Here is a 23630-nt window from a genome sequence, read left to right on the forward strand (position 1 = left end):
GCAAGAGCGGCTTTATTTATTTTGATGTTAGGTGCCACAATCTCTTCAGTCCATTGTTGCAGTATGGAGTAATTTCCAGAATTTCAACACACAACCCACTCAGTTTACCCACACCTGTAAACCCAGATCACCTGAGATGCTTTCTGTCTGCTAGAGAGATAGAGAAGCAGTGAAAATGCCATTGCCAAAGCAAGCTCCATCCCTTTTGGCCAGAGAACTTGGAGCAATTTGGCACTTGGCCTGGATGGGAGTTGACATCAGATCAAAGCGTTGCTGGAGTGGGGTGGGTCTGCGTACGAATTGCAACTATGGGGGAGGGAAATACTTGCTGCATTTATGCAATCTTCAGGAACTCTTGGGTGGCTGAGGGCACAAGTGATCAGTTTGGTCTAATGCCCCGGCCACTTTGTCTGTCTTCCCAGGTGCGCCATGTTCTCAGCCCCAGCAAGTGACTTCACAACAGCTGCCTGTCTGTGTCAAGCTAACCGTACTGGATTACTTCGCAGGGAGTGTACCTGGATTTGTGATCACCATCATTGCTCTCTGTTGCTTCCCTCTGGGTTTGTTTCAGACCAGGTTTTGCTGACTTTACATCCCAAGGAGGGGTTGGATTGGCGCCATGTCCTTAGGGGTGCCGCATTGCTATCAAAAGTTTCTGCAAAGTATGACCATGTTTATATGATGAGCCTTCCATGAGTCATTGGTACTGAGTCTAAGCAGTGGGCGACCCCAAACACTGCTGTTGGTTCTGCAGCTTCCAGATGATGCAGCTGTTAACCTGTACTATTTTGAGGAGAGACATGTGTTTTTGCGGAAACTGTTGCCACACCTTTTGTGTTGCTCCTTCCAAGCACAAGTCCCCACTTTAAAGCGCTCCCCCCCTTTTGCTCTGGAGCGTTCCCCATGAAAACCCACTCTTTGAAGCTGAATTGGAGCAAACAGCCATTGGGGTTTTCATTCAGTTCATTAGGCCTCAAAAGGCAAATTTACCAAATTCACAATTTCCAAAACAATATTTGAACTGAGGCATCCTCTGAAATTCACACTTCTCCAAATTTTGCTGTGTGGTTTTTCCAACCAAGTAACATGTGCAAACATGAACATGCTAGGATGAAAAGTGCATATAATAAATGCAGATATTGCTGAACATAACCTATAGAAGTTCCTTATATTGGGGAAAATTGCTTTGCAAAAATGTAGGATCTTAGGAAAAGCTTCCTCTCAAAATGTGTATATTTGGAGAAATTCACACTAAAATGCTGATGAATATTCACGAGAGCTTTTTCTTAAAAAATATAAATTAATTGCAAACTTGGAGAACCAATTTTAAGATTGGAAAACTGAGAGAAACTGAAATTGACATATTCACCTATCTCTAGGACCAGGCTTCCTCAAACTCAGCCCTCCAGATGTTTTTGGCCTACAACTCCCATGATCCCTAGCTAGCAGGACCAGTGGTCAGGGATGATGGGAATTGTAGTCCCAAAACATCTGGAGGGCTGAGTTTGAGGAAGCCTGTCTAGGAGCAACCACCACTTTAAAAAAACAACCCATGGTTTGTTTATTTATTATTTATTTCATAAAATGTATGGTTTGATCAGGAATGGGGAATATGTGTCTCCAGATGTTACTGGACCGCAACTCTCATCCTCCCTGCTGTCTGCGGCTGATGAGAGTTGCAGCCCAAAATTGGAGAAGGTTGCTTCAGGAGTTGTCAGTGGGTCCCCTGCAGGGTGTGGGCTGTGGCAGGTGCCCAACAAAGCCAACCCCCAGCACAGTCATTAGTGGCAAGCAACCCTAGCAGCTAGGGCTTAGCTTCGCATCAAGGCCTGTCCCATTGGTGTCTCTGCAGTGAGTCTGTTTGTCGCCTGGATCGTTGCTGCCTTTCGGAGGAGAGCGTTCAAGAAGCTGCAGAAGAAGAAGCAAAGCCCCTCGGTGCAGGCAGAAATATCTGCAGATTCAATTCACGGTGAGGCATTTCCCAAAGCATCTGGAACCAAATGCTCCTGCAGATGCAGGAATAGTGGGGAAAGTCTCCTTGAATATCTTTTGTTCAGCAAACAATATTATTACTTCCTCTCTACATCTGTGCTAGGGGTATATGGGGTGGTACTTCTGGTGAAGGACATGCCATGCTCCTTCTGGGGTAGTTTGTCCACCTGTGGTCCCCCACCTTTGGTCTCCTGCACTTAACCCTCACCTGTGGCTCCTGTCAGCATGTGGCAGAGGCTACACCCTGGGAATGACTTTGACTGGCCAGCTAAACCAGGTGAGGAGAGCTGATGGATCTCCACCAATGTGAGTTAGGGACTTTCTCTGCATACGAAGACAGGCTCTGGAGGATTGAGTGGATAAAACCAATAATTCAGGGGTCAGCAAACTTTTTCAGCAGGGGGCCAGTCCACTGTCCCTCAGACCTTGTGGGGGGCCAGACTATATTTTGGGGAAAAAAGGAACGAATTCCTGTGTCTCACAATAACCCAGAGATGCATTTTAAATAAAAGCACACATTCTACTCATGTAAAAACATGCTGATTGACTGTCCGCGGGTCGGATTTAGAAGGCGATTGGGCCAGATCCGGCCCCTGAGCCTTAGTTTGCCTGCCCATGCAATAGTTGGTCCAACGGTCAAGAAGGCAGTTTCTGCACCTGCTTCAGAGGGAAGTGAGGGGCAGATGGAGCTTGCCAACTTGGGAAGGTGGCCCATCTAGAAGAAGGAAATGCTAAAATTATTATTAAAATTATTGTGCATTTTTGGTTGTATCTGTTTTAATTTATCCCACTTGCCTCCTCGGGTCCTGCACCTAAGGCAAGATATCAATAAATCTTTTCATTTTTCCTAGCATTTGAATGGCAAGACCCCAAGACAGACAGCTCTCTAGTCTACCTTCAGCTGCAGGAAGACAAGGGGATCAGAGTTCTTGACAGCAAGTTGGCCGTGCTTCGGAGCATCTTTCTGAAAAGCCAGCAAAAGGTGGAGACCGTCCTTTCCAACAACAGGGGCAACAAAACCTTGCTGTTGAAGATCCCCAAAGAATATGACCTGGTATGCAACTTGTACGGTGTCTGTCTGCTTGTTTACTCATTCATTAACTATATTGAAAAGATTAGACTTGTTCACATGCTGCTATCTGTACCCATGGACAAGTGTTGTACAGCTCAAATGTTGTGTACACAGACTGTATGCTCCTTGGACATTGTATGTGAATAACTTTAAGAGTGCGCACAGGCCCAGATTAAGACATGCTGAAGCCCTGAGCCAGGTGTGGGGAACCTTTGGCCCTCCAGATAGTGCTTAATTGCCACTTCCATCAGGCCCAACAAGCATGCCAACGGCCCCAGGGATTATGGGAGTTGTAGTTCCGCAGCATCTGGAGGGTCAAAGGTTCCCAGCACCTGCTCTAAGCTGTGTCAGTTTTAAGAGGCCCTATTTAATTGCATTACCAAAAATATGCATCATTCTAACAGAAATGGAATAGAAATAATTAAAATTTATATTTGCCTTTGTATACTGATACATAGATGAGGATGTAGCTAAAAAACTAAAACATTTGTCTTCCAGTAAGCATATCTGCATCTGAAATGCTTTCAAACAGAAATGCCTTCTGATTTCTTACTTAGCATATATGAAAACGTTGACATACAGAAAGACAATTATGCTAAACTTTAAATATAGTTTAAAGATGTATTTACAGGTCCTTTGAAATATTTAAGCTTCAGCTTCAATCCAGCACTGAACGTGCAGCTCAGATATTTGTGTACAAACACCGAACACTCATTGAATGTAATGTCTGTTGAAATCCTGACTTCCTATCAGCCAAAATACCTTATTAAGCCTCAGTTTTAAACAAATCAATTAACAGCAGCTGAAGCAACATTGTCCATCCATTGTTTTTAGTTGCTATGTAGAAAGATTAAAAAAGGAGATATTCCTGAGAAAGGATTTCCACGATCAGAACTTCTCCATCTCATTTATTCATAGGTGTTGCAGTTTGATGGAGAGGCAGAGCGAAAGGAGTTTCTTAATCGTCTGAAGGTCTACCTTGAAAGAAACGGACTCTCTCTCCACATATCCGACATGAAGGAACAGCAGCTGCTGAAGAAGGCTGTTACCAAGGAGCAGAGAAAGAACATCCTAGATATTTTCTTCAGGCACATATTTGCCCAGGTACTCTCATAACACTAGAACTCAGGACAGACAAAAGAACACTGACTTCAGCTGGCGTACCAGGTTAATTGAATCTGGTGCCTTGGGTTGTATTCAACTAAATCCTATTCAGAGTAAACCCACTAAAAGGAATGAACCTAAGTTAGCCACGGCCATTAACTGCAATAGGTCTACTCAGAGTAGGACTAGCATTGAATACCACCCACAGTGTTCACAAACCTGGCAGCAAGGCCCTCTGAACACAATGGGACTTGTTTCAAAGAAAGCCATGCATCGAATAACCACATCCAAACTTTGTTTTTTGGCTCTTCTTCCCTACTAAGATATAAATAGCTGCAAATGTAAACATCTGTCTCTGAGAACATGTAGAGGGCAAACAAGATAAGCGGACAGCACATACATAGTGATGATGTTATTGTGTATAATCAAGGTAATTTGCCATGTGTACGTGAAAAAGAGCCTCAATGTTGCACTGCGTTGCTCAGGCAAATGTTTCCAACTCTTTCCTTAAATAGCCCTTCCCAGGGATCTGTGCATGTGCCTACCTATTTGACAAAAACCTTTCAGTACAGGACAACCACTTTCAGAGTCCCACAGGGGATGTGTTCCCATCATGACTTCCTCCTCGTCCTCCTTGAAAAATGCTCATCCCACCAAGAGGAGTGCATGTCAGTGACGCTGTTGGTGGTATTCAATGCTAGTCCTACTTAGAGTAGATTCACTGAAATTAATGAAGGACTCGTGTCCACTCACTTCAATGGGTCTATTCTGTGTAGGGCTAGCACTGGGTACAATCCTATGCAAATTTGGCGTGATTTTTTTTTTTAAGCCCCGCTCAAAAATGCAGAGCCTGATGAGCATGGCAAGAAAGAGCATGGTAGTTTCTTTCATTTCATTACATTCATATTTTTTTTAATCCCACAATTCCTCCAAGGAGTTCAGAATTATGTACATCCTCCATTTTTATCCTCACAGATATACCTTGGGTGCTCAGTGAGAGCTGGAGACAGTGGCAGGCCTCAGATCTCCCCAGTGAAATTCGAACCTGCTGTCCTTTGTCTATTCCCAGCATTTTAACCCCACCTCCAAATACTGCCCCTCAAATATTGCAGTCAGCAAAAGGGTGGGGGAAAGACGGCTAAGGCCCGCACTTCTTTTTCACATAGATAACTTTTATTAAATTTTCTGTTTTACAATTTTAAATACTCATTTTACATCCTTAAGATATCAGTGACTTCCCTTCTTCCCTTTCCATGGTTCATTTTACACATCTTATATCTCTATGAGCCAGTGTGGTGTAGTGGTTAAGAGCTGTAGACTCGTAATCTGGGGAACCGGGTTCGAGTCTCCGCTCCTCCACCTGCAGCTGCTGGGTGACTTTGGGCTAGTCATACTTCTCTGAAGTCTCTCAGCCCCACTCACCTCACAGAGTGTTTGTTGTGGGGGAGGAAGGGAAAGGAGAATGTTAGCTGCTTTGAGACTCCTTCGGGTAGTGATAAAGCGGGATATCAAATCCAAACTCTTCTTCTTCTTCTTCTGCATACTTTACAAAAACTATACCATTCAGTATTCCATTATTGTGTCCATCAAAACTTATTTACACTGTTGAATTTATCTTAATGCTGCCAGCGTTTTCAGCTGCACACAATTATTTCCCATATATTCAATAAACGCTTTCCAATATTTTTTAAACGTAGGTTCTTCTTGTTCTTTTATTCTATAATGTTAAGTCTGCCAGTTGTGCATATTCTGTCAACTTAAGTTGCCATTCTTCTTTGGTTGGGACCTCACTCGTTTTCCCTTTCAGGGCTAACAAAACACAGGCCGCAGTAGTAGCATACATAAATAACCTTTTTTGACACCTGGGTATTTGAGTTTGAATTACCTCCAACAGGAAGGACTCTGGGTTTTTTGGAAAGTACTTTTAAACATTTTTTTCAATTCATTATGGATCATTTCCCAATACTCTTTTACCCTTTTACAAGTCCACCACATGTGAAAGAACGTTCCCTTTCACTTCTTGCCAGAAACCTTTGCCCAAGCATGGCATGAATAAGTCATTGCTCATTCTTCCTTACAGCAGCTTGTCCCCCAACGTGGAACTGTGTCCTTTTAATTGTTGGGGATTTCCTGCATTCTTTTTTGTTAAACATCAAATAGAGGCACTTACATAATGCTTAGATGAGCCGATCAATGTTCTGAACTATGGAGATAGAAATCAAAGCTTGGTTGATAAGTTATTTTAAACTAATATTTGCAGAGCAGAGAGAAAGGTGTCCCGGGTTTGTTGCAGTTCTGTTATTCCTGGGAAGCCTGAGAAGTGTTATTCCAGGAACCTCACCATGTGTCTTGTCCTTTCCAGGTTCTAGACATTGACAGATTAGACGCTGGGGAGCTCAGCTTGGAAACTTCCCAGAAAGCCAAGGAAGCGTTGAAGTGTGAGCTGAGCAGGGAGGAGTTTGCAGATGCGCTGGGGCTCAAGCCCCAGTCTGTGTTTGTGGACTCCATGTTCTCACTCGCTGACAAAGACGGCAATGGATATCTCTCCTTCCGGGAGTTCCTAGACATCTTCGTGGTCTTTATGAAAGGTGAAATTGGATATCAGCGAAAAAGTATGGGAGGGAATGGAGCCTAATCAGGGCATCCAGAATTCCACACGGGAAAACATTCCAGGTGTTCATCATGTGTACATCAAGGAACATCTCTAGTAGGAGAGACCAGCGGCCGGATGGTCAATGGGGAATCATGTTGGTTCAGCAGGAAGTGAGTCCTGCTCAGCCAACCTGAGAAGCTACTGATCAGGATAATTATGGGAAGGCCATTCCCAATAAAGGTGGGAGAGAAATTTGATTCAGTTCACATTTAATAACCAGTTCCAAACAGTATGCCAACCAAAACATAGCCATTTCTTCAAAATTCACACCTACCCAAAATTTGCAATTTTGTCCTACAACCAAAAAATGTGTGGAAAAACCAACAGGGTAAAAGTATGCCTAGAAATGCATATTTTAGTGAAAATAACATACAAAAATGCATTGTATCAGAGGAAATTGCTTTCTAGGAATGTATACATTAGGTGAAATTGCATTTCAAAATTGTATTCTGCACTAAAGTGCAGATAGATTTTTATGAGGATTTTAAATAAAATTGGCAACTGATGTTGGGATGTGAAGAACTGAATCTAAAGAGTGAAAACAAGGAAAACTGAGAGATCTGCGTCATCCTCATGTGTCAGGCTGCAACAATAGTCTCTCCCACATCCTCTCACCCACCAGTTTCCTGGAACACAAATCCCCTCCCTTCAGTTATCAGTTCCTCTGAAGTTATTGTGGGGCTGGAGAATTGGGGTCTCATAAAAAATCCTTATCAAATGGGCTTTATGATAAGCATTTTTATGGTAAGTATTTTTGATGTTACTTATCTTACTCTTCCTCCACCAGGATCTCCCCAAGAGAAGTCAAAACTGATGTTCACCATGTATGATATAGATGGAAATGGCTTTCTTTCAAAGGAAGAATTCTTCAGGATGTTGAGGTACTGGATAGTGCCGGGGAAGGAAGTCTTTTTCAGCTAGAGGGCCACATTTTATTCTCCCAAGGGCCGCATATCAGTGGTGAGCAGGGCAGACAGGTCAAGAAATGTAAACAGTAATGTAAACAGGCCAGTTTCTCTTTACCCTCCATCCAGCCAAGCAAAGTGTGTTATCCGAATGCAAGGACACATTCCTTCTAGGCAAAAGCCCTACAGGGTGAAGAACAAGGCCAGTGACAGAGAGTGGATTCTCCAGCCCCAGTTTTGAAATTGAAATTCACACGAGGCAACAGTTTCTCCCTAGTGGATTCTGATACAGTGGTGCCTCACAAGACGAAATTAATTCGTTCCGCGAGTTTTTTTGTCTAGCGAATTTTTCGTCTTGCGAAGCACGGTGTCGGAAAAGTTTTGGAAAAGCTTCAAAAATCGCCAAAAACCTCAAAAAAGGCTACCACACCGCATTCTATGAGTTGCTCCTCGAAGTCAAGTCGCAACTGTATTAACGGTGTTAAGAAAAAGGAAACAAACTTGCAAAAAACGCAAGATGTTTTCGTCTTGCGAAGCAAGCCCATAGGGAAATTCGTCTTGCGAAGCAGCTCAAAAACCGCAAAACCCTTTCGTCTAGCGAGTTTTTCGTCTTGTGAGGCATTCGTCTTGCGGGGCACCACTGTATTCTTTTTAAAAAAAAATAATAATCAATTCCCAGTACACATATGACATCTAATATAATAAACTCTTGCAATTGAGAACAGAATGCATAATGTAAGGAAAAATTAAGCAGGTAGAGGTTAGGGTGGACATCTGACTGCAAAGGTCTTAGTGAAGACTCAGATGTTCTGGACCCCTTTTCTGAACATAATTTGACTCAGTACATTTCGCATGTACCCATGCCACTTTGCCCACAGCCCTTTGATTCATGGCAGCTTTTGCAACAGGCTTCTTGTTTGCTGACTGCATTGTGTCTTCTGTTGCCTTTTAGGTCTTTCATTGAGATCTACAACAACTGCCTCTCGCGAGATCAGACTGAGAAGGTCATAGAGTCCTTGTTCAAGGAGTCAGGGTTCGAAGACAAAGAGGAGCTCACCTGGGAAGATTTTAACTACATGCTGCGGGACCACGACCAGGAGTTCCGCTTCACTCACCTCTGCGTTAAAGGTAATGAAAAAGAGAGAGCTCAGGCCTGAGCTGGGGGGTGGGGGGCATGGAAAGGCAAAATTAAGCAGCTGACTTGTTAGGTAAATTGGAATTTCCAACCCTCACAATACTGGGGGAGCGTGGTTGGACTTGCAATGGAGAATCGGCCTTCCTTCTACTCCACCGATGGGGAATCTTTTTGGCTCCACATCTCTTCCTGAAGCCAACTTTGACAGGTGGGCAGGACAAACCACCTTCCGATCCCATGGCATCAATCATAACGACCTTGTGTGGGATTTCCAAGCACCCAACAGCCAGGTAGGTGGCTGTCTGCAGGGCTGTAGCTAGGGAGTGGTGAGGTGGGCCCCCTCCAGGGGCGTAGGCGAGGGGGGCACAAAATCGGCTTTAAAATATGTCCATAAATATAAATATTGATTATTGCCTTATAATAAAGGTTTTAAATAGAGGGTGAATTGAATGGGGGAGGGGTTTGGAGGAGAGGTGGAAAGAAGAGCTAATTTGTCAGTGGCTGAGGGGGCACAATCTGGACAGTTCTGCCAGGGGTGTAAGATCACCAAGCCATGGCTCTGGCTGTCTGGCACTTGGGTTAAGCATCTCTTTCCATCACCAATTTCCTGCTAGAAATGCCTCTGTGTATGTGTTCATCCATCTATATTTACAATGCCATTGTCAGAAACAGACTATATGGACCTTTGATCTGAGACGCAACCCTAAGAAGCTAGTGAGCTCTTTCTCTTCCCCTTATTCTGCAAAATCCTTCGTATGAACAGACATGACTTTCCTTATTCTGTCTCTCAAAGGAATTCCTGACAGATTCAGACAAAATGTGAGCAATCGAGCCTCCGTCATCGACAGGGATAGAAGCAACAAGTAAGCTCTCTGCTCAGCCACTGATTCTCTGTGAGCTGGGCTCATCTCAAGCGCATCCGGCACTCACTCCACAGATACACAGCATACATTTAAAGCACATTTCCTCCTCTAAAGTATCCCAGGGACAATTACCACCATCCTCAACAAACTACAGTTACAAGGATTCTGTTTTGTGGTGTGTGTGTCAGGGATGTGCCCTAAATGTGTTTTAAAAGTATGATGTGTATTCCGTTTCTCTGCTAAGCTTTTCGCTGTGGTTATAGTTCCGTTAATCAGCCCATTCCTTACAGTTAAGTGAAAGAGTAAATTCACCTACTGGTTTTGAAAGAAATTCCCACACATTGCTGCTTGACAGTGAAACTTAGCGTTGTTTATAGGGTCACATATTTATTCTTGTTCATGAAACATAGCTCCGGAGGGTCTTTTAACCATTTCCTCACTCTCCATTTTCCAGCTGAAATCCTTGCCCTGCCAAAACAAAAAAACAAAAATACCCTGCCACTTCCCCTGGTTTTTAAATGGTTGCTATGTAAGGTGTTTAAATTGGTTTGGAGGAGGAATGAAAGGTTGTGAGATGGACTTGTTTCCGCATATTTAAGGTAGCGCAGAGAGATAGGAGGAAGAGCCAAGTTAAGGTTCTTTAGACGCCACTGAGTGAATTTCCAATGTGTGTTTGCTGGAGAGAGAGTGCTGAGGCCATTATGCCCTCTGGGCTACCACTGTGCCAAAGATACAGTGGTGCCTCGCAAGACGAAAAGAATCCGTTCTGTGATTCTCTTCGTCTAGCGGTTTTTTCGTCTTGCGAAGCAAGCCCATTGACGGATTAGCGGATTAGCGCTATTAGCGGCTTTTAGCGGCTTATCAGCTTATCGGATCAGCTGATAAGCAGCTTAGCGGCTTAGAAAAAAGGGGGGAAAGGAAAAAAAACCCGCAGGAACTCGCAAGACATTTTCGTCTTGCGAAGCAAGCCCATAGGAGATTCGTTTTGCGAAGCACCTCCAAAACGGAAAACTCTTTCATCTAGCGAGTTTTCCGTCTTGCGAGGCATTCGTCTTGCAGGGCACCACTGTATGTCTAACTGCAACCTGCTCATTCCTCTGAACAGTGTGCCCCACCCCCAGTATTATTGCATGGGCTATGCAGCAGTTAACCAGAGATCTTTGTTTCCAAAGAGTAAACGACGCTAGGCCTAAGGGCACTTCCAGACACAATGCCAATGAAAGTACCGGGTGCTGTAAAAGGGTGTCACCCAGCATGTGATGTTATTGTCACTCCTTTAAAAAGGGTGTCACCCAGCAAGCGATGTTATTGTGGTGCTAGCAGCAGCCAGCCCAGACTACCAGTCACGTAGAAAAACAACCTGATCCATAGGTCATGCATGCAAAATGACTTGGCTCCACTCGCTAGCATCTCCTTGCTGAAACCCTGGAGAGCTGCTGGCGGTCAGTGTCGAACCAACGTGGTCTGGCTTGGTATAAGGCAGCCGTCCTATGTCTCTATTTGTTTTATTATATTTACACATAAAATTGCATGCTGAGGAATCAAGGAAAAAAATATGCTCAAGAGTGGAAAAAATGGCATAAAACTCGCTCACATGACAGGGTAAATAAAATCATTTTAAGGCAGCATATAGAACAAAACACAGACCCCTGTCTAATAATTGATTCCCCAGTGTAGGTGCTGCTATGTTAAACACAACCTTATGGCTGCAAAACAGATGTCATAAGAAACATCCCTAGAAACACCCTCAGAGGAATGCCTGTTTTGTTTTCCATGCAACTAGATTTTCAGCATTTTCCGATTATCAAACCCACTTTCTCTAGAAGAGCTACAGCTGTTATTCAGAAAACAAAATGCTAACGAATATGAGTTGTTTCTTCTGCCAGAAATGTGGCAGAACAAATAAGCTGGGTGTGGGAAATATTTAGGGAGGCTGGTGTTATTCACTTGCAGTGGGCAAACTTTTTCCTTCTAAGCAACCATAAAATCAAAGGGCCTGGGTCAGCTTTCTTGGTTCCAAGTCGTGTAATAGATAAGACTGACCTCTGAAAGGCTATTATCTGCTTCCTTAAGCATCATCCTAAATCGGGAACAGCCCCTGATTCTGGAAGGAGATGCAACCTCTGGGGGAATGCCAGGGCAAAACCTGAGGAGGAGGCCAGGAAAAAAGTAAGTGTCTGATTGTATTTCTTAATAGCCTTCCAATGTGACATCTATTTAGATTAGAATTTATCATGGTGATCCCAAAACAGGCATTTTCTGCTGCTGTAACTGCATTATGGAACTCCCGTCCCTCTGCCATATGTGAAGCAGAAACCATCAGTTACATCAGATCTCATGTAGAGTCATATTTTTGTCCAGGGCCCTATTTTTGTTTCTCTTCATTTTCTGAATTCCTGCTCTCCATATGCCTTTGAAGTGCTGTTTTATTCTGGATTTTTGTTTTAATAACATTGAGTTGTAGCCAAGTTGTACTCTGAGTAGGCCCAAGGGCACAAATTGACCTAAATTGGTCATATCCATCAATTTCAATGGGTCTAATCTGACTAGGAGTAGTATTGCATATAGCCCATTCATTTCAATAGATCTATTCCTTAGAAATTAAAAAGTAAAGGTAAAGGTAAAGGACCCCTGACAGTTAAGTCCAGTCGCGAATGACTCTGGGGTTGCGGTGCTCATCTCGCTCTATAGGCCGAGGGAGCCGACGTTTGTCCGCAGTTTTTTCGGGTCATGTGGCCAGCAAGACTAAGCCGCTTCTGGAGAAGCCAGAGCAGTGCATGGAAACGCCGTTTACCTTCCCACTGGAGCGGTACCTATTTATCTACTTGCACTTTGACGTGCTTTTGAGCTGCTAGGTTGCCAGGAGCAGGGACCGAGCAACGGGAGCTCACCCCGTCGTGGGTATTCGAACCGCCGACCTTCCGATCGGCAAGCCCTAGGCTCAGTGGTTTAGACCACAGTGCCACCCGCATCCTTAGAACTTAGTTGGGTTTATTTACTTATTTTATCAACATTTCTATACCACCTGCGTGTAAAAATAAAATAAAATCAAAGCAGTTTACAAAAAGAATAAAATTATCAGTGAAAACAGTTGAAAACAACAATTTAAAACATTTTTTTTTTAAAGTCCATGATTAAGCTAAAAACCAGATTAAAGCGCATGTGATCATTCTCCGTATCTGGATAGGCTTCCCTGAATAAAAATGTTTTTTACAGGCACTGAAAAGGGTACGCTGAAGGTGCATGCCTGATCAAATGGGAATCTCTTGGGTCAAATGGGCACCTATTGGGTCAGGTGATCTTACAGCTTCAGCCCATTGTTTATTTTTGTTGTTGCTGTACACCACTTACATATATTTTTAATCATTAAGCAGTTTATAAAGGCTTGTAGTTAATTAATTTAAAACAGTGCTACCCTGAGAGCCAGTATAAAGTAATGGTTACTGTTGGGCAGGAAGAGCCAGATTTACCGGTAAATCTCCACCAAGCATGTTTTATAACCTTGAGTGATGGCACTTCCAGACTGTTGCTGCTTTTGAATGGAATCAATTGCATACCGGCAAATTCAAGTCAGGCAGCGAGAAAAGCAGGTGGAAAATTCACTGGAAGAGGTGGAATAACACTTGTTTGGCGCAGCATCCCATCACCCCACCCCTTGCAATCAAATTGGAACGAAGGCTCAACAAATAGCCAGCATTGCCTAACCTTTCCCTCAACCCTTTTGCAGACAGTTTGGGGTGAATGCTTCACAAACAGCTGGTTGCTGTCCTTTCCTCATAACAAGTTGGGGTGAAATGGAATTGTTAAAGAGAGAGAGAACCATGTTTACTGCTCTCAGCTCCTTGGGGGGAATTGTTAAATTAGAAGGCAACGCAGAAGCACCATTCTTAAAGGGGGTGGACATCCTTCCATGCCAATTCTCTGCTTTGTCTGAGGTTTGGCAAGGGATGCTCCTAGAAGTGCCAAACGTCAAATAATGGCTGTTGCCATTGGCACGTATCCATTTTGCATGCTATCCCAGACGCCCCAAAGTTAAGATTAGGACTGCAGCCCTGTACACATTTACCTGGAAGTGAACCCCATTGTACTCCATTGGGCTTACTTCTGAGTAGACGTAGGCTTCTTCTATGGGACCTTATGACACACTTTTATGTTTTTATATGTGGGAGAGGAAACTTATAAAACATACATGCAGATGGCATCATTTCTTCTGAAGTTGCTACTTCATTCTGCTATAGTACATAAGGGAAATAAAACAGTCCCTGGGGCAGGGGTGGGGGGTGGCAGATGTAAACATTCAGATGGCATCACAGCTGATTTGCATTTTATGATTGTTCTCTGAAATGCCCAGCCTTTGTGTGCCTATAGCGTCATAATATTTCCATATTCCTGGAAAAGTCTTCCACCTTATCACCTCTCCTGTGATGCAGTGCTTTGATGAGAATTGTTGTCCATTTCTGACGGACTCTCCCTTAGGCAAACACACAATGCTCATTTTATACACTGTTGAGTTTTGTTGATATCAATGACTTGTTTGCCTTGTGGTCAGCTTTTAGGCCACAGAGCAAAATCAATCCCTGGAAGGTATCCAAATATATCATTGTCTCGTCTGTGACAAAGCCTTGGCACTAACCTCAGAGGAAAGTAGTTAATGGACTTTATATCGTTGTGGTCTGAGGGCCAATGTACGTGTTGCATCAGTGCTCAGGTTGGCTTTGTGTACTTAATTAAAGGACTGCAACTCCCCACATGAGCCAACCTGTACCTGGTGTTTGCCATCTGAGGTGGCAACATGAGAATGGGCCTTTTCGGTGGTGCTTTGACATTTTGCTGTGTTCCTAACACAACAACAAAGTCCTGTGACTCACCCTACTGTGACCAAAATTAGTTTATATATTTCAGCTGTGCTCAAGTACTATTTCTGCAATGTAATTGAGTTGGCAAATAAACATTTAATAATGGGGCATAATCAGTTTCTGGATTTGCTCCTTCTTGCAAACATCTTACACTGAGATTTCTGTACAGTATATTATTCTGGCACTACAGTCAAATGCACTGGCAAATAATTAGCGTAGATTTTATTGCTGAGGAATGCTGTGTGCATGACTAGCTGTTCTGGGATTCCTAGTTAGGTTAGGTTGTCCTGATATCTTAAATCAGTGCCTTCTAAACAACACATTAGTCAATATGTTTTCAGTTCCTCAGAAGGAGGTTTACATTTTCTTATGAGACATTCTGAAGGTGTATTAAAGTTAGGCAATTCATTTTTACTGAGGTCAGTGGTCCATGTATGTAAATAATGTCTGCTATACCTAAAACCATCATCTGCTCTGTAGATCTTCTTTCAGCTTTTGGTTATATACATAAACTTCATAATCTTTGACAAGCTCCAAGGTACTTTAAGAACAAACTTATTGCCCATGAATATATCAGCTTGCCTGGTTCTTTCTCTGAGGACCGACTTTGTGTCCTCCTGCCATCTCAGGTGTGATGGTGAGCCAAATGAGATGGGTTTTGTGGTGTTGGTGGTCAAAGGTGATGGGTGTTGTGCCCCAACATCTGGAGGGCACTGGCCCCAGGATGGATGGGGCTCTCCTAGTCAATTCATATCTTGGCAGCCTCGCCAACCCTCATATGGACTTTCACTCCCTTGTTGCAGGCTGTCCTTTCCCCAGCCATATCTCTACACGGAGGCACGGAGGGAGAAGTACCAGAGGAGCAAAATTCACCAGAAAGTCCAGCAGTTCAAGCGCTTCATTGAGAATTACCGTCGCCACATCATCTGCGTGGTGATATTCTCAGCCATCACGGTTGGGGTCTTTGTGGAGAGGGCATACTGTGAGTTACCAGCCTATTTAGCTCCACCAAGCCAACTGCTGCACCCAGGACCTAGCGTGGCCAGCCAGGGCCGGAACTCCACATCCTCATTCATTGAGGAAGGAGAAATGTCTGTCTCCAGAGGAGGCAGTGAGTGGCAGCCCCAGCTAAGGATGCCACCACGTACGTATCTGCTTGCAGCACAAACTAACGCCAGACTCAAAAAAAGCGAAACCTAAGACTGCTGCAAGTAGAGCTCATTAATTGCTAACAAGAGAAGTTTGTTGCTAAACTTCCCAGTCCTGCTTTTTAGTGGCTGCTTTAGAGATCCAGACCTATAGGGTCACAACTTTAGTTGCAGTGCTGTTGCTGTAAAATGAAGCTGAATAGCTCCACTATAACCCAGACCCCACCCCACTAAGCACGCAGTAAGAAGCAGGAGGGAAGTTCTTTCAGGGTGTGAGCATATATAGTAACAAAACATATTATTTAGAATGGCTTTGCATTGCCTTGCTTTTCCCCAGGAAGTAGTAAAGGGCTTGTAAAGCATGCCAGCATGTTTATAACCCCAGCCTGCTGAGAGGGGAGAATGGGAGCATGTGAGGTCCTTGTTCCTGCAGCAAACCATTTCTCCTCTGTCTCTAGATTATGGATTTGCATCGCCACCCACAGGAATTGCAGATACCACCTTTGTGGGCATCCTCATCTCTCGGGGTGCAGGAGCCAGCATCTCCTTCATGTACTCATTTATCCTGCTCACCATGTGTCGAAACCTCATCACTTTTCTGCGGGAGACCTTTTTCAATTGCTACATCCCTTTTGATTCTGCCGTGGACTTCCACCGTTGGATTGCAACCGGAGCCCTGATCTTTTCAGGTAGATTCTGAGAGGTCCTGCACATGTCTTCAAATGCCTATGCACGTCTTGCTTGGGTCGGCAAGGCACCTTGTAAAATAAAATTCCCAGGAAAAATAAATTATAACGATTAAATAATGATATGAGGAAAGTGCGTATCTATGGGACCGCCTCTCCCAGTATGCCCTGCGGAGGACCCTAAGGTCCATAAATAGCAACACCCTAGAGGTCCCGGGCCCTAAGGAAGTTAGATTAGCCTCAACCAGGGCCAGGGCCTTTTCAACACTGGCTCCGGCCTGGTGGAATGCTCTGTCTCATGAGACCAGGGCCCTGCAGGATCTGATTTCTTTCCGCAGGGCCTGTAAGACAGAGCTGTTCCGCCTGGCCTTTGGCTTGGAATCAATTTGATTCCCTCCCCCTCTTCCCTTTTTCTTTCTCCTTCTGTGATGGAACTCCTATTTGGGGACTTCCCTGGCTTTTTTCTGGCCCATGTAGGACCTGTCTGGATAGTTGGCCTTGGTGAAGACTTGACTTTTCATCCCCAAAAAGTTTTTGATTTGAGTTTCTACTGAAATGAGGCTGCATTTTCATGTTGTATTTTAATCTTGTTTTTAAGTTGTATTCTACTCAATTTTTTTATACCTGGTGTTAGCAGCCCTGAGCCCAGTTGTGGCTGGAGAGGGCGGGGTATAAATAAAAATTTGTTATTATTATTAGCCACCTAAGGGCAAATTGTTGCCATGATAAAATACAATTAAAAGTACAAGAGTTAAGATCACCATCAAATACAGGAGCTGAAGACCAGCAGCCGAAACACATAGACTGACAAACGACACCTTAAAAGACCTAAGAGAAGTCCACTTACCTCCTTTGGTGGGTGGCTTTGCGGTCAGGCCTCAGGCCTCCCCGGTGATCTGGCCAGGGGGCAGAGACTGGGATCCTGCTTGCTGGTGCTTGGCCACACCGATGGAGCTGCGTTGGGCTGCGCTCGGGGAGCAGGTTCAGCTGGGCGGCTCTGCGGGGAATTTAAATCACAGCGCAGCAGGGAATCACCCTCTCTTGCCCCTCGCCGGATCACTGTGGGTCATGGGGCCTTGGCACGCAACAGAAATGTATTTGCTGGGTACCAATAGGAGAGCGATGTAGGTGCCAAGTGAGGAACCTGGGAAGCTGCTTTATAGTAAGTCAGTGTTGTCTACTCTGGCTGGCAGCAGCTTTCTCATGATCAATGCTGTTTTGTAGCAACAAAACAAATGCTTGCAAAGTGGGACTTTCCCCACATTTCATTTCTACTACAGCCCCTTCCACCTGCCAGAAAAGCCACTTCTGAGGGTTGCGGGTTCCAAACGGCATGCAGTTTATGTAGGGATGGGTGAATTTGTTAATTTCCGTTTCTTAAGTTTCTCATTTTTCCCGTCTAAAATTCAGTTTTTCACATTTCCACGGCCATCTGTAATCTCATTTTTTTTAAAAAAAAAAATATATCCTGAAAATTCTTCATTTAGCTCTTCATTTATTTCTCCTAATGAACACACCTTGCCTGCAGTTTTGATCAATGCACACATTTTTGGAAGGAACTTGCATTAATAGAATGCATTTTATGTTATTTTCACGGTTATTTTTTATGCATGTTTCCCCCTAATATATTCATTTAATTCATAGACATTGTTTGGAGGGAAAACTGCACAATGAAAGTCAGAGAAGTGCAACTTTCCAAGAGTTAGCTGTGTTTCAGTTCAAGGACTGTGAATTTGCTTTAAAAGGGGGGGGGGGGAGAGAATGCAAACAGCCCGGAACAGATTTGAAATTGCTTTTATAGTTGTTGCTGTGGATGCATTCTCTCACTACTTTTGCCCCCTGCAGTTCTGCATACTCTGGGCCATATTGTGAATGTCTACATCTTCTCAGTCACCCCTCTCAGCGTCCTGTCCTGCCTCTTCTCCAACACCTTTACAAACGATGGGTAAGTTGGGAGTGCCTTCTCCCCCTTCATACATACCGTATTTTTCGCTCTATAAGATGCACCCAACCATAAGACACACCTAGGTTTTAGAGGAGGAAAACAAGAAACAAGAAAGCAGTGCAAAGCCTCTTGAGCGAAGAGGCAGGAGCGCTCCCGCTGCACACAAGAGGCTTTGCGTGGCTGTCCCTGAAGCCAGGAGAGCAAGAGGGATCACTGCGCACCGATCCCTCTTGCTCTTCTGGCTTCAGTGATAGCTGCGCAGCCTGCATTTGCTCCATAAGACGCACAGACATTCCCCCTTTTTAGGAGGGGAAAAGTGTGTCTTATAGAGCGAAAAATACAGTAATAACTGAAGAACACAAAGGAGAGCTGGGCAACCAAGATGGCTGGAGAAAGAACAGAAGCCATGATCTTTAAGCATTTTGTGCAGTTAGAGCTTTTTCTTACCACTGTTTTAGCATGGGAAGCCCAATACTTCTTTGGTGGATTTTGAAATATTGAACCAGTCTTGTGAATACTCCAAAAGTCCTGTCTAGGCAACATTCTAAACCATGGGTAGGCAAACTATGGCCCGGGGGCCGGATCCAGCCCAATCACATTCTAAATCTGGCCCTTGGACAGTCTGGGAATCAGCATGTTTTTACATGAGTAGAATGTGTGCTTTTATTTAAAATGCACCTCTGGGTTATTTGTGGGGCATAGGAATTCATTCATTCCCCTCCCCCCCAAAAAATATAGTCTGGCCCCCCACAAGGTCTGAGGGACAGTGGACCGGCCCCCTGCTGAAAAAAGTTTGCTGACCCCTATAACAGAGGCATTGAAACCAGCTGCATTGAATCGCAGTCTGCACATACCCTATTTTCACAAGATTTCTTCAACTTGGGCCCAAAGGAGAGGTCAAGATTCCTTGCTTTAAAATAATAGTACAGTGGTACCTTGGGTTGCATACGCTTCAGGTTACAGACTCCGCTAACCCAGAAATAGTACCTCGGGTTAAGAACTTTGCTTCAGGATGAGAACAGAAATCGCGCAGCCTTGTGGCGCGGCGGAAGCAGGAGGCCCGATTAGCTAAAGTGGTGCTTCAGGTTAAGTACAGACCTCCGGAACGAATTAAGTACTTAACCAGAGGTACCACTGTAATGATGACTCATACATGACTTCTTTCAAGATCAGAGAGTGACAGTGGTATTCATCCTTTCCTCTGTATCCCCAGTCTGTATCACTGCACCTTCAAAACTTTCCCTCTGTATAGTAAGCAATGACTTTGGGGGGAAACCGCACAGTGCAAAGGCAAGGGTTCGCCTTCTCTCCTGCAGTTCCCCTCTTTTCAATGCCATCACGTGGAGCTGCTTATTTCCAAACACAGCAGTTAAGACAAATAAATAACACTTAGGCTGCAATCCTAATTGTCAATACCACTTTCGTTCCAGTCTGTGTTGCTTGTGCTTATCAAAGCTTTACATTGTGCCATCATTTCTTTTCTTTCCAGGTCACAGTTTCCTCGCAAATATTACTGGTGGTTTTTTGAGACTGTCCCAGGTAAGGGCAGGTGGAGGTGTGGGCGCTTGGAGGGTGGGTGGGTTGCAGCAGCAGGACCATAGCTGTCAACCGTCCCTTATTTGGCGGGAAACTCCCTTATCCCAGTGCCGTGTCCTGCTGCTGTCCCTTAAATTTCCCGGGTTTCAAAGGAAGCAGCTCCTCTCCCTCCCTCCCTGCTGGCCAGGGAGGAGGGAGGCTCCAACTGTGTTGCTTGGCTGCATTGCTCACCCAATAAGGAGTCTAAGAACGACTGGGGGGTGGAGCTTGCATGCCTTGTGCCAATCAAATCGGCCACAGTGGTTTTCCTTGCTGCATCCCCTTTGCCGGGTTGCTGCGCTGTGGGAACCACCACTTGAGGCTTCATTTGGCTGCTGGCTGGGCTTTCTGCCTTTGGCTCAGAGGGCCTCAGAAGTTGAACATACTTGTGCCTTGAAAATCCCTTATTTTGGCTGCTGATCCCTTATTTTTGAGGCTGCTAGTCCCTTATTTTCAAATCTGTAAGTTGACAGCTATAAGCAGGACCACACATGGCGGCTGTCTATTTTAACACGTGTTCTTCTTTTTTTCCTTTCTCTCTCAGGCATGACTGGGGTGCTTCTTCTAGTTGTCCTCGCCATTATGTATGTCTTTGCAACTCACTATTTCCGGCGAATCAGCTTCCAGGGATTCTGGATCACTCACCATCTCTATGTGCTTCTCTATATCCTGGTAATTCACTCTGGAGCCCTGCCTCTACCCTAGTGCCATTGTAACAAAAGGCACACCCACCCACACACCATCCATTTAAAGCACGCACAAAGCTGCAGTTCCCAGCACCCTTAATAAACTACAGTTCCCAGGATTCTTTGTTGTTTTTTTAAAAAGATATTTATTAAACTTTTCCAGACAATAAAAAATTACAAAATTGTGAATAAAAAAATACAAAAACATAACAATAATAAAAAATAGAAAAAAGATACAAAGATATGAAAACCAAGTACATAGACAATAAAGAAGAAAGTTTAAAAAAAGGAGAAAAACAATCAATATTTTCATGTCATATCTTTCATTTACTTATTTCCTGACCTCCTCACACCCCCCTTTTCTGTATTCCAGTTCACATAGTTAGTTCAGCAAATCCTTACCCTCTATCATTTATCTTTACTTATTATCTTAACCTATTATAACTATATATTTCCAACCATTGTCAGTCCGCATTTACATATTCTTATTCATCTTTTAACCAATACCGCTTATTTTCAGTCCAACATCCCTTCAACATTCATTAATTTTACAGTATTTCTGCAGGTAGTCTTTAAATTTCTTCCAGTCTTCTTCCACCACCTCTTCTCCCTGATCTCGGATTCTGCCAGTCATTTCTGCCAATTCCATGTAATCCATCACCTTCATCTGCCATTCTTCCAGTGTGGGTAGATCTTGTGTCTTCCAATACTTTGCAATCAAAATTCTTGCTGCTGTTGTTGCATACATAAAAAAAGTTCTGTCCTCCTTTGGCACAGTTCCCAGGATTCTTTGGAGGGAACTGTGTGCTTTAAATGCATCGTGTGGATGTGACCAAATGTAAACAAGACACAATGTGTCAGGATTTGGGGGAGATTGGCATTTGCAGTTTCTGCAATGAGGAAGCCCACATTCTCCATCCTGCTGTGCTGGATAGATCAATGTTCTGGCTCTGCATGAAGCAGGTTTGGATGTTCATGGAGGCTTCTGGGTAGGAATATATAGCTCTTTGCTTGTGCAAGATCCTTTGGTGCTCTGCCTGGCCACTTGAGCACAGTCATGGAAGAAGAGGTTTTTCTTTTCTTCTCAATGCAATATAACTGAAGTGTTGGGTTGTGATGTGTCCTCCAGGTTATCATCCACGGCAGCTATGCTCTGATCCAGCAGCCCCGCTTCCACATTTATTTCATTGTCCCAGCCCTTATCTATGGGGCAGACAAACTCATCAGCCTGAGCAGGAAGAAGGTGGAAATGGCTGTTGTGAAGGCTGAACTTCTTCCATCAGGTACAACTTAGAAGTCTTCTGGTGCTGGTCCTCTCTATGTTTAAAATACGGTGGAAGGAACTTCCTGCCCTTGATCTATCACTAGTAACATCTAAGACAAGCGAGGAACAATTTCCAGCCCGGGGACCACATTCTGGGCAACCTTCCAAGAGTCACAGGCCAGTGGTGGGTGGGGCCAGATGCAGAAGTGGGTGGAGCAAGGAATGCAAAGTAGGGTGTGTTTTTCCACAGACCCCTCACAGTCCTTCATTGGGACAAGCAAGAAGCCCTGTCAGAGTTTACAGACACATTCCAGCCAGAAACACTCCTGATTTGAAGCAGGGCCAATGAGGGGGTGTGGCCTGGAGAGGGGCGTGGCCTGGCGGAACTTCGGAGGGCTAGAGAGCTGCATTTGGTCATGGGACCTGAGGTTCTTCACCCCTGATCTAAGATGACCCAACCCTCCATCTCTGGTGCTAGGCTGCCATATCTGTCAGTGACAGGAGCTGTTCTTTAAGGCAGCAGAGCTGTCTTGAAGAGAGCTTTCTCAGGGGAGGGACAGGGAGGAAGGAAATGCTCCTTCTGGGCAGGAACAACTTTGACAACGGGAGCAGCTTAGGGCTCTTACTGGGCCCAGACAGGGGCAGCTCAGCCTGCTTAGCTGGGATTTGAGTGGAAGGTATTGGGACTGGATATCTTTAGCTGAGATTCCTGATGACTAGATGACCCTTGGAGTCACTTCCAATGCTATGATTCGTGCCTTAATGGCAAACATGCTCAGGCCTCTCCTTTTTCTTGGCTCAGGAGTCACTCGCCTCCAGTTCCAGAGGCCCCAGGACTTTGACTACAGGTCTGGGCAATGGGTGCGGATTGCCTGCTTATCTCTGGGGACCACTGAGTACCACCCCTTCACGTTGACCTCTGCCCCCCATGAGGACACATTGAGCCTGCACATTCGAGCAGCTGGGCCTTGGACAACTCGGCTGCGGGAGCTTTACTCCCCGGAAAGCATAGCAGAAATTGGCAAATATCCCAAGGTAAGGCTATAACGTCTCGTTCGCTCGACCTCACCCACCCTAGCATAGATTTAAAGAACCGCGGTACAGAAATGTCTTCAATAGATACTTTAAAGCACTTGTGCTTTCTGGTTCCAACCACAGAATTGCTTCCTCTGCTACCAATTCAGAAAACTAAACAGGGAAGAGGAATCTGTGGCCCACCAGACGTTGCTAGACTACAACTCCCATCATCCCTGACCATTGGCCACCATGACTGGAGCTGATGGGAGTTGGAGTTCAGCGACACCTGGAGAGCCACAGGTTCCCCATTCCTGGCAAAAAGCCATCCCTCCAATACCTACCCCAAACTATTAGTTGTAGGCAGAAGTCAGCTCTTGCTAACTAGACTTAGTGGGAGTCATCCTACTTTGTCATCTGAGCAAAGGAGCAAGCCGTGCTGGCCCTCAGGCTCCCTCTTCCTCATGTCTCATGAAATGCTTATTCTGTTCCCCTCTCTTTCTGCAACTGCTGCCTTAAGAGACCAGTCTGCAGCTATGCTGTTTTTTCTCTCTTGACCATGCCACTCTTTGAATGCTAAGGCAGGGCAGGGCAGCAGGCAGAGACACCAGGGAGAAAAAGGAAATGATCCAGCGGGCACCCTTCTGGGGGTGTGGCGTCAGCAGGGTCTCAATAGTGCCAAGCTCTGGTGCCAGCCTGGGAGCAAGTGAAGTTTTGTTTTCATCTCTCTCT

At 44.6% G+C, this 23630-nt stretch overlaps 1 protein-coding gene across 2 annotated transcripts in view; it reads left to right on the top strand.

The window, feature by feature from the left end:
• The window catches only part of LOC310693448 (dual oxidase 2-like), a 54497-nt gene that overhangs the window by 24561 nt on the left and 6306 nt on the right, over nt 1–23630 (top strand). For both annotated transcript variants that reach the window (XM_083475563.1, XM_083475564.1), the window contains 16 exons: nt 423–560; nt 1853–1969; nt 2844–3046; nt 3983–4168; nt 6531–6756; nt 7609–7702; nt 8679–8854; nt 9655–9724; nt 11798–11893; nt 15384–15562; nt 16187–16417; nt 18260–18359; nt 19849–19898; nt 20479–20606; nt 21750–21903; nt 22687–22919. In XM_083475563.1, coding sequence (XP_083331689.1) covers nt 423–560; nt 1853–1969; nt 2844–3046; nt 3983–4168; nt 6531–6756; nt 7609–7702; nt 8679–8854; nt 9655–9724; nt 11798–11893; nt 15384–15562; nt 16187–16417; nt 18260–18359; nt 19849–19898; nt 20479–20606; nt 21750–21903; nt 22687–22919 — 2381 coding nt within the window. The remainder of the gene's footprint in view (nt 1–422; nt 561–1852; nt 1970–2843; nt 3047–3982; nt 4169–6530; nt 6757–7608; nt 7703–8678; nt 8855–9654; nt 9725–11797; nt 11894–15383; nt 15563–16186; nt 16418–18259; nt 18360–19848; nt 19899–20478; nt 20607–21749; nt 21904–22686; nt 22920–23630) is intronic.

The sequence above is a fragment of the Podarcis liolepis genome, assembly GCF_965112155.1.
Source record: "Podarcis liolepis genome assembly, chromosome: 14".
In the NCBI taxonomy this organism is placed as follows: Eukaryota; Metazoa; Chordata; class Lepidosauria; order Squamata; family Lacertidae; genus Podarcis; species Podarcis liolepis.